This window comes from Falco rusticolus, chromosome 2, assembly GCF_015220075.1.
Source record: "Falco rusticolus isolate bFalRus1 chromosome 2, bFalRus1.pri, whole genome shotgun sequence".
Lineage (NCBI taxonomy): Eukaryota > Metazoa > Chordata > Aves > Falconiformes > Falconidae > Falco > Falco rusticolus.
Genome location: NC_051188.1, coordinates 93,049,627 through 93,062,526, shown reverse-complemented (window position 1 = coordinate 93,062,526; position 12,900 = coordinate 93,049,627). Strand labels below are relative to the sequence as shown.

Here is a 12,900-nt window from a genome sequence, read left to right as displayed (position 1 = left end):
CAGATACAGCCCCCCAGGGTCCTCAATCCAGCCCTCGGTGTTTATAGAACCACACCACACACACACACACCCCGCCGGGGGTTGGGGGGGGAAACCAAGCAGCCGCAGATGACGGCCTGCCACTGCATCCGCGCGCCGGCACCCTGGTTGAAAAGTCTGAGGACCTCTGGTCTAGAGGAATCCTCTGTGATGGTTTTACAATATACACATGTGGAGTAAAAGCTCATCCGCAGACAACTCTGAGCAAACTGAGTGCTGTGCCTGCTGACAGTTGGTTTAATGCAGCTGACTAGGAGCAAGGACGGATAGCACCATAGGACTAGTCAGCTGTACAAGTCTTTACAGCAGACAACCACAGAAACCCTTGTTCATGTAACTTTCTGGAGGAGTCTCAGCCTCAGCCATGCTTTGCTCTTGGATGCACTGTGTAAACAAGTTTTCCTCTTGTGGCTTGCTGCTTTCTCACAGCCAGTCATATTGGTACTCAGCCACTAACAGCTTTGATATAACCTGACCCTTTGGGAGCCTTGGCTCCATGTCCTTTCCTTTATACCTGCACCACTGCATCGTAGGTTCAGGAATTAAATTCAGGTTTGGCAAATCACTGGAGAAAGGCAGTTAGGTCCCAGTACCAAAAGGTGTTGGATACTCCTGACTTCAGTTAACTTTAAGGGGACATTAAATTTATTTTGAACCTCACAGCAATGAAACTTGGCCTTTATGTAAGATTTTAGATGTCTTCTTTCCTCCCTGCAATAGCCATTCCTAGCACATTAGAGGTGTAGCTGTTAAAACAACTCTGAAAACCAGCATTTTGAGCCCAGTATGGAAATCATTAACAGAAGTAAAACTGGATAGTGAAAGTTAGGACTGGAGTACCACATAAAGACAAAAAATAGTCTCAGTATAATAAAATGCAGTGAATACTGCTTATTCAGTAATTCAGAAATACTTTGGCAACAGAAAATACATCAGTCTAAAACATTATGTAAAGGAACTGAGTGTGGTGGATTGAGCTTTTATTTAGATGGGACATATGTGGCAGCATTTGGGTCCTATAATGTGTACTGCCTCTGGATGGGACATGAGGCAGGAGATGGGGGTTAACAATTCCTCATCTCCCCAATTATAAATCTGTATCTATGCACCAAAACAACACTGCAAACTAACTGCTTCATGTCTGGGCTGGGTACAACTCATCTAATTTTAAACATTTACAGTGGGACACCAAAACCAGTTACGTAGACCCTCTTTTTAGTGGAAATAAATAAATATTTCTCATGCATAATTCATCTTGTCCATAAAGGAAGTCAGATGAGTCTCATCTTTTCCTCTCCTTTGTGGACATTATGGTGTAAAAGCCTGAAGTTCAATGACATGAATCCCAACCTCATTGTTCCTTGTAACTTTTTGGGTTTTTTTCATTAGGGAAAAGAAGGTGCTTTTATGGTTTGGAAATCTAGCCAAGCAGGAATGTATATTGTGTCTGTATTCAGCAAGCTTCCTGAGTGAGTATCCAAAGACTGTGTACCATTTCTATGAGCATGCTATGGGTGCGCTGTGTGATATGTGTGACCGGTCAACAACAAAATCTCTACATTGCGTTGAAGGTGAACCTTGGGTATATTCGGGCCATATAGTTATTTGAATTCATGCATGACAGTGGCTTCATGAACAGGGAAAAGGAGGTCCAGAATCGTCCCATCTAAGCATGGACATGTAACAGGCACATAAACTAGGAGAACAGCAGAGTTTCAAGAATGAGAGAGAAGGAAAGGAAGGGCAAAGGCAAGAGCAAGGGGAAAGGAAAGTGTTCAAAATTAGATGTAGAACCATTGCAAGGGCAGTATGTGAGTCATTTGCTCTAGATGTAACTGTTGGGAGACAAGCACTAACCATCAGACTACATTAGAGTATGCAGCAGAAGTCTCCAATGTGCTAGGAGCCTGTACTACATGACCAGCAGATGTTAAAGGGGAAACTGAGGCAAATGTAACAGTCTTCCTGGTGACATCTACTACATATTTTGTTATTTGGCCAGTTGGAGTGTTGCAGTTCATTCAACAACTAACTAATCTATTAATACATGGGCTAGAAGGTACTTTGCAAGGCTTTGACATGCACTGCATTTTGTGATGTTTTTCAGAAGTAGAAAAGGAACAGTCAAGCATTACCATGTGCATAAAACCCCTCAGAACAAGTATTACCTCACTGAAAACTACTGTTTTGGATCAATTCCCAAGCTTATACACTACCATCAGCTCAACTCAGCTGGTAATCCTATATGCTCTTTCTACTTGATTGATTTCGGCTTAGGCTTCTGGACTTCTCAGCATTATAGTGAATCTATTCCAATATTGAAAACTCTAAATACTGAAACATCTTTTGGGAGAGTTTGGGTGGAACTTGATCTAACTTATTCACAACAAATACAGTTGCTTTCCTTTGCTGTACAGTGCTTTTTTATGTTGCACCACCTCTTCTTGCAATACCTCTGATGCTCTAGCCCTTAAGCACAGAAAATTTTCAGTCTTGTGTCATGATGCAGCAGCTGCTGAATATTGAATATCTCTCATCACCTGAGCGGTTGTAATATGGCAGGCAGAGGAAGGTATTAATTTCCCTGTATTTTCTTTGATTTCAGAAGACTCATGCATATATTGTGACTTTTAACAGGTTTTCTTTGTAGGTATGGTGACAAGGCTCCGGCATGCAGTGTCTACACAAGTAAATAAAGTCCCAACCACAGCTTCATTAGGAAATGGTATGAAGATAACCTTCCTTTTTGAAACTGGTATCAGTCTTGGCTGTCGAGAAAAGAATAACCAGACAATTGTGACTCTTACTGCCTTCACGCTTGCAGGAGGTTACAGAATTTTTGTTTGGTGGCCATTTCCACTTGTCCATGCAGGAAGCAATGTGAGAATTTGGGAAGGAAGGTCTTTCAGTCATTAGCTTCTTCCATAGTTTCCTCTTGTTCTTTACGGTTCTATGTAGTAGGGTATCCCTCCCTACAAGTGCACCTAGTCTACATCCAGGGCAAGGTGAATGCAAAGGTATTTTATACCAACTTCCATGTTGTACCCGTTTTAAGGCATTTTAAGTCAGGTCTTATATCAACTGTGCAAGACTTTGCATGTTTCCTTCCCCAGCATATCTGAGTCATGGCCATTCTCTCCCTTTGCCACATTACCTGGCACAGTAATTCTTGTCCTCCAATCTCCTATATAAAAATGTATCATCATTTAATGCATAAAGCTTTCTCGTATCTATTTATAAGGCTTAAACCTCAGCAGTAGCAAACAACACTTGTAGGAAGTGTGGTCTCCTTCCATAACTCAAACACAAAGCCAAGAGACAGGTAAGTTGCTTCAGTGCTGCATGGTTCTGCAACCTTCCTGAGAAAATAACAGCATTGCCTATGGGGCATACCACACCTGCATTTGTCTTTTTTTTTTCTTTTTTTTTTTTTTTCTGACAGAATTGGTTTTGTCCCACTAGGAATTTGGGAGCTGAAACGAGAAGAAATTGTCCTGATGAGAGAGCTAGGAAGTGGTCAATTTGGAGTGGTGCATCTGGGAAAGTGGAAGGGAAAATATGATGTGGCCATAAAGATGATTAAAGAGGGAGCAATGTCAGAAGATAAATTCATAGAAGAAGCTCAGACCATGATGTAAGCTATGGCACTGCTTAATTATTTGGAAATAATGATCTCTCCAAACATTAATCAGTAATGTATAGCACATACGGGAAAGAGAATTTCCTCTTAAAAATAGCATTAATAATGGTTAGTACATTAGGCACAGGCTAAATAGGTAGACACATAGGGTAGTTGAAGTATTACCAAAAAAACTTCACAAAGATTAATAGGGTCATTTACAAAGTTTTCAATTAACATCTCTTCCACAACTTCAGAGGTTCCACATATGTCACTTAAAACTATGCTTCATTAGCATTTATACAGAAACAGTTAGAAAGCTGTTCTTGCCATCCTGCAGATAGGAATGAGAAATAACTAGGAAATGCCAGAAACATGAACATGAGACTTAAGTTTTAGACTCTGACTATGAAGAGGTAAAGATGTTAGAATTTCCAGTGAAATTCCATGAGATGATAATTGAAGCACACAAATTCGATAATATTTTAGATATCTCATATCCTGAAGGAATGCATGACATTCCTGTCAGTTAACTAGCTGATATGACCAGGATTCTGAATCTGAAAATTTTGTAGCACCGTTTTAGTAGAAAACCTTAAGATCTAAGGTCCACCCCACCAACTCAGATCCATTTTCTCCCAACATTAAGGCTGCACATCTGCGCTGCTAAATCCTATTTCAGGTTTTGACTATAACATTGCCGTTTCATCAATACTGAGTCGTCTTTTGATTGTCATCATTACCGACTTTCAAAGTAATGAGCAGAAGGACACTCAGTCCTTGAAAAGGAATATTTGAAGTCTAAGATGGGACAGTATCCAGTTTCAGTAATTTCTTTCAGTACGTTGTATTGACATTTGAAGAACATAACACAGAAATGCACAATAATCTCCATTTATTCTTACATTAAATTTTTTTTCTCTATTTCAGGAAATTTAATTATCCCAAACTTGTTAGACTGTACGGTGTATGCTCAAAATTGTATCCCATCTATCTAGTGACAGAATACATGGCTAATGGCTGTTTGCTTAGCTACCTAAGGAGTCATGGGAAGGAACTACAACCCATTCAGCTTCTGGAAATATGTTATGATGTTTGTGATGCTATGGCATTTCTGGAGAGCTGTCAGTTCATACACAGAGATTTGGTAAGCTATGCCACAGGAGAAGTAGAACAGGGAAGGTGGGAAGATGACCTAACGCTAGGCAGTCCTGCCCTCAGGATCAGCCACAGCTCCCCTGGCTCTGTTGGCACTCACCCTAAAAAACATTGTGGTCTGCTGAACAGACTCTTAGCTGGCTCAGTACAAGGCAGGTCTGGATGAGCAGCACTAACGCCACAAGAAAAACAGCACTGCCCATAGGCTAGTTTGCTTTGCCTCAGAGCTGAGCTGACAGGTCTACAGCACCGCATGCAGTGCTGCCTGCACGTATGGGCTCTAGCCTCAAGGATTTGTGGACCACCTGGCAGCACAGACGTGCAATTGTAAAATCAGTCCACTGAAGTAAAGAGTTCTGTCCAATGATGCTGTAGTCCTCCAGAAGAAAGAGATGTAACATTAAGGATCTGGGTCACTTATAGATCATTTTTAATGAGTTAAGGATTTATCTAATTGGGACTATTTCTCTTTAAAACAAGTGTAGACCCTGCTAGGATAAACTGGAATGTATTTGGGTGTATTATTAGCAGGAACAGAACTTGAAAGTCTAGTCTGCAGCTGCCCAGCCCTTTTAAATACATTTATCTGCCAGTTTTCAAGCAAGTATTTCAAGCTGCTTTTGATGAGGGGACCAGTCCTTTCAAGGACTTGTACCTAAGGTTTATACAAAATTTAGCTTTCAAGACTGCTGGCATTCTTTGGAGAAATAAGCTGTTATTTCATTGGCATATTAAAAATTAAGCTGGCCAAATTTCTGGTGCACTGTGCTTCAGAATCAGTAGCAGTATTTTGCTTTGTAACTGTAGACAAAAAAATGTTGGAAGGTTTGTGACAATTTCTGTTACAGACTTGCTTTATTTTCCAATAGAGGTGCAGTGTCCTCAGGTAGCATTTTAAATGTCTTCTTGATGACATTATTTGACAATTCAAAGAATTGTCTTTATGTGTAAACAAAGTTGTTAAATCCATACCTCAGCAATTTTCACACCCTGATTCAAAAATCAGGAATATCAGACAACTTAAGTAGCAGAAATTGAGTTGTAAATGTAAAGTCAGTTTCCTGAAAACTGGATGTGCACCATGGGAAAACAGAAATAAAAGCTGAGCCTGATTTCAAGTTGAAAACTGTAAATGCAAACTGTATCACAAAAATGAATAAGCATGCAGGCAGAGAATACAGCCTTAGATAAATGTTCTCAAGTGATCACTGGCAGAACTAGGTTTATATTGAACTTTTCATAAATCAAGCTATTTAAATCACCTTTCATTGCTCCACTTTGTTTATAGTGCATTGGGAATAATCCAATCAATGTTTTTCACTTTTTGATGCCTCCGTAAATTCTGAGACTACTGAAAAGGACCCTAGAGTAGAACACCATTTGAAAGACAGGGTTTAGTTTCTGGCTCTGTTGCTGTTTTTGTAAGGGAATGTGGGTTTCTCAATTCTGTTTCCTCATCGCTCAATGCCCTTCTTTGTAAAGCTAGAATAATGGTAAAAAATGTTTTTCAGTCAATAGTAAAAAAAAAACAAACCACAAACAAATAAGAAAGCTACTTACTGTTCCCTTACAGTTCCAAACGTAATTTCTTCAATCAAAGAATGTCATTATTCATTGAAATGTTAGAGGACAGAAATTATTATTAGCAAATTACCAAGACATGATGTTATTTGCTCCTCTTTGCATTTTTTCTACTCATGTCTTTTCTCATTTCTCTACTGAAGGCTGCTAGGAACTGTTTGGTTGACAGCAATCTTACTGTGAAAGTATCTGACTTTGGGATGACCAGGTAAGCAAAAGAATGGGGTGCCTTGTGACGCTATGATGTTAGTGTACATATAGTTTACTGGCATTGATCATCTAGCATTTGGCTCTTAGGAAAGATAAGCCACACGGTGTGATGTAGCTCTTTGTGTCTCCTGTCCATTAATGATCATAAGCCATTATGGGGTTGGAATAAATTCATTCTGCTGCCTCAAAAAAATAAGGATTAAAGGCCAATCACAGCTGAGAGATTTCACTAGTCGTGTTTGTTAAAGAAACCTCAGTGTTTACCTTGGGTGCAAGATTTTCACCTAATTTGAGGGCCAAACGTCTTAATCAGCAGCCTCAATGGAGAGAAGTTGGAGAGGATGAGGAGCCTAGAGAACATGTCCTCTGAGAAGAGGCTGAGGGAGCAGGCTGCTTAATCTGGTGAAGAGGAGGCTAAGAGGAGATCTACAAACTGCCTATAGCTACTTACAGCTACAAAGCTGATGGAGACACATAAGTCTTATCAGTGCCAGATGATATAACAGTAGATATCGGCCACATACCGTAGCTCGGGAAGTTCCAGCTGGACAGTAACAGAAGGCGGCTTTTTCCCCAGGAAGGCGGTGGAACAGCAAAACATGCCAGTCAGGCAGACTATGAGATTGCAACCTTTGGAGGCTTCTAAGACTTGGCTACAGAGAGCTGTGGCTGACGTGTTGGGAGTAATTCTATTTGAGCTGGAGGCTGGGCTTACAACAGGCATTTCTATGATTCTGCATTATTTCTCTAAGCTGATAGCAATGATCTATTCTGTAGATTATAGCTAATGCCTCTATCGGGCATCCTTTGGGAATCTGGGATTCTGCCAAGGCTTTTCTTAGGAACTTTGTGATGTACAAGGAAGAAACAGTAAATAGTATTTCACTGTAACTCGGTCACAACCAAGTTCTTGCCTTGTAGGTATGTTCTGGATGACCTGTATGTAAGTTCACTAGGAACCAAGTTTCTGGTGAAGTGGTCAGCACCAGAAGTTTTTCATTATGCGAAATTTAGCAGCAAGTCAGATGTATGGTCCTTTGGTATGTATGGAATTTGACATATAAATATGCATGCATATATGCCTTTACGTTTGGATTACCTCAGCTTACTAAACAGAAATGCTAGAGATTTACACACTGAAGGAATGTAAAAAGGAGTTATAGCTTGCGTTCTTACCTAGTGTTTTTATGCATCCAAACCCTATCCTCTCTGAATTATTTTAGCCCTACAGTTTTCCTTTTAGGTACATAGAAACTCTGCCTGCTCCCCATTTGCTATGTATATGTTTAATATGGAAAATTAAACTGTTGGCAGTGGAGATCAGATGGTATCTTTGGCGTATCTAGACCATAAATCAGCGCTGCCCAGGTCAAAAGAGCTTTTCAGTTAGTCGTGGAGGTCAGAGTAGACTCTATGCATAAGCCACTTGTGGAAGAGAGTCAGTGTGAGCTGGAACTGGTATCTCAGCAAGAATAAGATGTGCTTGCAGATCACTTTCTACCCAGGAATTTCAAACATTTGAACTTCTCCTTCCGTGGTTTTCAAGATATGATTTACAAATCCACGGAGTGTGTTCAGTGTTTCTAAAAGTCTGCAAAAGGTGTCAAAGGAAAGCAAGCCTTTTGTGAACAGGCTTAAATTCCACGTACATGGGTTTGCTCCTCCAGTAGGAAAATTTTGGCAGCTGTCAAGATGATGAAAGATTGGCAATGCACTGCTCTTGACATTGAACAGTGGTGAATAAAGCAGACGGAAGTGTTTCCAGTTGCTGGGCTTCTTATCTTTAACTTCAGCTAGTCTCCCAATATTAACGACTCTGCCAGAGAGCAGCTAATTTATGCCCTTTACAAGTTGTTCATAACATATATGATTAAATCAGAAGTTGGATTTTCTAGTGATACATTTTCTTTTTGCTCTTATTGATGAAATTCTGGCTCCAGGCTTTATTGTTGTTAACTTCAATATTGGCATTAACTTCAGTGAGGAACATTATTTTTCCTTAGAAGTTCTTTTCTCATTTTAACACTATCCATTGATGTAGTGGAAGCAAGGGAAGAGTGGGATCCATCAGTTCTTGTTTGGTTGTTTTTAACTGATGAGTCTTTAAAGGGTTAAAGAACTGAACTGATGTATTCCTATCCCAAAAGCAGAAGTCAGAGAAAAAATAATCTTGTTTTTTAATGTTCTCATCGGGGAAAGCTGGGATTCAGGTACCATTTTATTCTGATCCCGCTGTGATGCTACAATGCTCCAGTCTTCAAGCTGGAGGGAAGTCAAAGATACAATTAATTTCTTTCTCAAAACCAACCACTACTGCCAGAATTATGTATTATTGTGAAATAAATATTTCACAGTATTTTTTTTTACTTTATGGTTGGCATGATTATCACATATGTTCAGTTACAACAAAAATTGTTTCTTGCAAAGCTATCATGATGAATTAATGATTATGATATTATCCAGTGTTTCTGTTGCTTCAGTATAACCCAGTCTTTATAGGTATGTGTAGATGACACTATAAACTGTTCAGAAATCTTTCTGACACCAGAGGAGTATATGTCCCACTCACTTAAAAAAAACAGTAAAAATCTTATTATTCTCTAAAAACGTAGATACCTATAACCGTCATTTTGTTTTTCCTTCCCTCTCTCACACATACTTATATAAGGGGATGTCTGTATATATTTCGTGAAAAAAAATCAGTCCATGGATAGCTATGTCTTGGACTTTCTCCATCATTGTCCACATTAAATATATTTATAACTAACTTTATCATCAGAATTTCCCTTCTTCTGCAGTAGGTGTTGGTTTACATTTGGGTACAGAATGACGCTTGTCAGTCATCTCTGTGCTTCCCTTTGGACAATATTCTCTGTGAGGAGTTTGATAGGTTATATGTTGCATATATGTCTTATTCCAGGAAAAAAGGTTTATCTTGCATGTATTGAGTTTCATTTCTTGTCTTCTATTGTTGCAAATATTTCTGCAGGTATCTTAATGTGGGAAGTGTTCACTTTGGGAAAGCAGCCCTATGAGCTTTATGATGACATGCAGGTGATTGAGAAAGTTTCTCAAGGATACAGACTTTATAGACCACAACTAGTTTCAGACATCATCTACCAGATAATGTACAACTGCTGGCATGAGGTATTTATATCTGCACACACAAACTGGAAAAAGAAAAAAACAGGAGTCGCTACGAGTCCCTGTTGATAGCTGTATTAGTGCTCATAGTGGAAAATATCCCTTATAAAAGCCATTGCTTGTATGTAGTACATTCTATACAGCAGTCTAGTTCAGGACATTGTTAGTACAGGAAACAGGGCATAAAGGAAGGTTGGCTCCCTTCTTTTCAGAACCATGTATTTAAGCAAATAACCGTAAAATACCCTTCAACAAATTGACAAAATATACAGGATGAGATTCTTCTCACCTAATATTTATGGTTTCAAATTTGGGTGCTGAACTAAACTAATTGTCTAAATTTCTTCCATGATGACAGGACCATTACTGGTACCTCTCCATTGTCATTCATCCTTTTTATGTCAGTCACCACAGAATAAAAGATATCTGCTTTCCTATACAGAGATCTTAAACAGCAAACATGGATGAGACCTCTACCTTTTTAGCTAGCAAAAGTTGTGTGAAATAATCCCACCTTTAGAATGAGAGGGATGTGTTACCCTATCTGTGAGTCTTCTAGGAATTATAAGTCAAATGCTGATGATGCTCATTTTATCTTGAGAGAACTGCATCTTCTGTGCCAAGAATTATCCTGATTTATTGTTCCTCTTCATCTAAAATTTAGTAACCTGTCTGTGGAGCATGACTTGTTTCTCACCAACAACAAAGAACTGTTGGATATATTATTGGTGATACCATGAAATGACAGTTATGTTTGGGGGTTTATTTTAATATAATTGTCAGAGAAAAATAACTTGTATTTGAGGACATGTTAATGCAAAGAAAGAAGATCAAACTATCATATGATAAGATAGATAGAAAAAGTAACTTTAATTTTCTTTGCCTCACAATCATCACTGCCTCTACTAATTTCTGCATGCTAAATACAAAAAAAACTAATGCAAATTACAGTTCCTGAATGACTTCAAACTTAAATAACCATACCCATCATCTTTGCTTCATTTAGCTACCAGAAAAGCGCCCTGCCTTTTATCAGCTCTTATCATTTTTTGAGGCACTGAGAGAAGATAACAGAGCTTGAAAAGGAAGATTCAGAAACAGATGACTGTGCACACTGGTTCCATATCACCTGTCTTCTGCACAAGAGCTAAATCTGAAACCTGCCTGACATTAGACACCCCTATTATTCTGTATATATTCGTGTTCTTCTCATTTAATCAGGGAGTTGACCAAGAAGCATGTGGAGAAAGCCTTTGTGACACTCTGTGGGTGACAGAATTTTGAAGGATACTGTGGAAGAATATAATTAATTTTGTTAGCATTGTCTCAAAAGACTTCTCAGACACTGAGATATGTATACCAATTGTGTACCACAGTACTTCCAAGCTGTCATTATTTAGCCTTAAATGGAAATGTAAAGAGGGAAATGTATGCTTGTTAGGTTTTCTGGTTATCATAATTTATCTGAACATGTTTTTCTTTGTAATCACTTGAAGCTGATGCCTGCAGCCAAATTTAGAACTGCTACAAGTGACAGTAGCACAAATAGTTATAGTCTTGCTTTCAATTACCTTGAAATTACTACTGGTAAAATATTACATCAGTTTGCTTACCAGTACTATTGACTTTAGTTTTGGCCCTAAGGGTATAGATTTGATTTGGAATTTTTTCTAAGCTAAATATCTAAGATATTTGCAACTTAGCAATTTATGAGGTGTTAACTAAAGTGTTACTGCTTACTGCTACAGATAAAGATAGAGCAAAAAAGTTTTATGCAGAAATTCATAGTCATTGCAATAGTAAATGGTAAATTTGCTGATCTCTATAAAATCTGGAAAGCAAACATTTGAAGAGAACTGAAAATGCTATTAATATAATTGCTTATCCAAATATTTTAGTACTGAGGAGCTGGAATTCAGCTCCTTATGTTAATGTTTAAATAAGAACACCCAGTTTTCAAATGTGCATAGCATCACACAAATTAGGACTAACTGCAGTAAGTCTAGAGATACCAAACACATCTGAAGCTACTTAACTATAGCAGAGGTGTCTAAACTTAGACACTGACATTTGTAAAATTCTGATCTAATATGTAGGAAATAAAAGGGATTTAAATTAAAATAAGGTCTGAGAAAACCCTCTCCTCTCTCCTTGTATTTGAGCTAGTTCCATGTGTGATGCCTCTAAGTGTCCAAGTGATGTCTGCTTGCCCTTTCCCCAGTAGAGCTGGCCCAGCCCTAGCATGGACATCTCTGAAGCTCCAGTTTGAGCTCACCTGAACCTAAGGCATTAAAAATGTAGAGTGCAAATGTGGGGAGAGGGGAAGAAATGAAGGTCTCTGGCCAGCCAGAAGCTCCAGCGCCTGTGCTTGCTGGTGTTGCCTAGTCCCTGCATTGGAAGAATAATGCATCCCTGTCTGTATGGGGAGCTGTGCACGTTTGAGGGGAAGCATCGTTTGGGGTCATGCAAATGACTGTGGGGATCTACACAGGCCTGGGGGGCCATGGGAGGCTGCACATGAGGGAGGCGTAGGACATGGTATGATGCTGCCTGTACATCAAGCTGTGCCAAGGTGTGTGATCCAGAGGAAGGGTCAGGAAGGAATGCTGACAGATAAAATATGAGACGAGGGTGAAGAGGAGGATGGGTGGACCACCCCCCAGCACAGAGGGAGGGAGGTATTGTTGGGGCTAATGCATGCAGTTAATTTTTTTTAATATAAACATTGTCTTTTTATTTCTGTTCTTCAAACATCCTGCTATATTTTTTAATGGCTTTATGAGTTGATAATTCTGAATGGTGGTGTGGGTTTTTTGTTGTTTTTGATTCACAGCACAGCTTTTAAAATTAATTGCTTTGAAATAAAAGCTTTGCCTTAATGGAAATGTTAATCTCAATAACAGATCTGAAGATGGCTGGCATGAATAATTGCATTATTTGACAGTTTCCAGCTTTGCCTTTCCCTTTTTCTGTTATTGCACAGTAAGTGGGAAGACCACATTATTTGAATTATTTATCTTAAAAGTTCAGCTAAAGTACTAAGGTTTGGGGATGTTATGGCAATGGGATATGTGGTGTGGTTAGGCAACTTAAAGAAAAATTATTTTCATTCCTTTACATTCCTTTCTAGTTTGCAGTTGATCAGAATC

At 38.9% G+C, this 12,900-nt stretch overlaps 1 protein-coding gene across 1 annotated transcript in view; it reads left to right on the top strand.

Moving 5' to 3' along the window:
• Positions 1-10,832, top strand: part of BMX (BMX non-receptor tyrosine kinase) — a 29,032-nt gene extending 18,200 nt beyond the window's left edge. Inside the window, exons 9-17 of the mRNA XM_037377935.1 lie at positions 1,429-1,508; positions 2,147-2,274; positions 2,690-2,764; positions 3,502-3,673; positions 4,589-4,805; positions 6,541-6,605; positions 7,529-7,647; positions 9,597-9,754; positions 10,758-10,832. Coding sequence (XP_037233832.1) covers positions 1,429-1,508; positions 2,147-2,274; positions 2,690-2,764; positions 3,502-3,673; positions 4,589-4,805; positions 6,541-6,605; positions 7,529-7,647; positions 9,597-9,754; positions 10,758-10,832 — 1,089 coding nt within the window. The remainder of the gene's footprint in view (positions 1-1,428; positions 1,509-2,146; positions 2,275-2,689; positions 2,765-3,501; positions 3,674-4,588; positions 4,806-6,540; positions 6,606-7,528; positions 7,648-9,596; positions 9,755-10,757) is intronic.
• Positions 10,833-12,900: the final 2,068 nt, after the last annotated feature.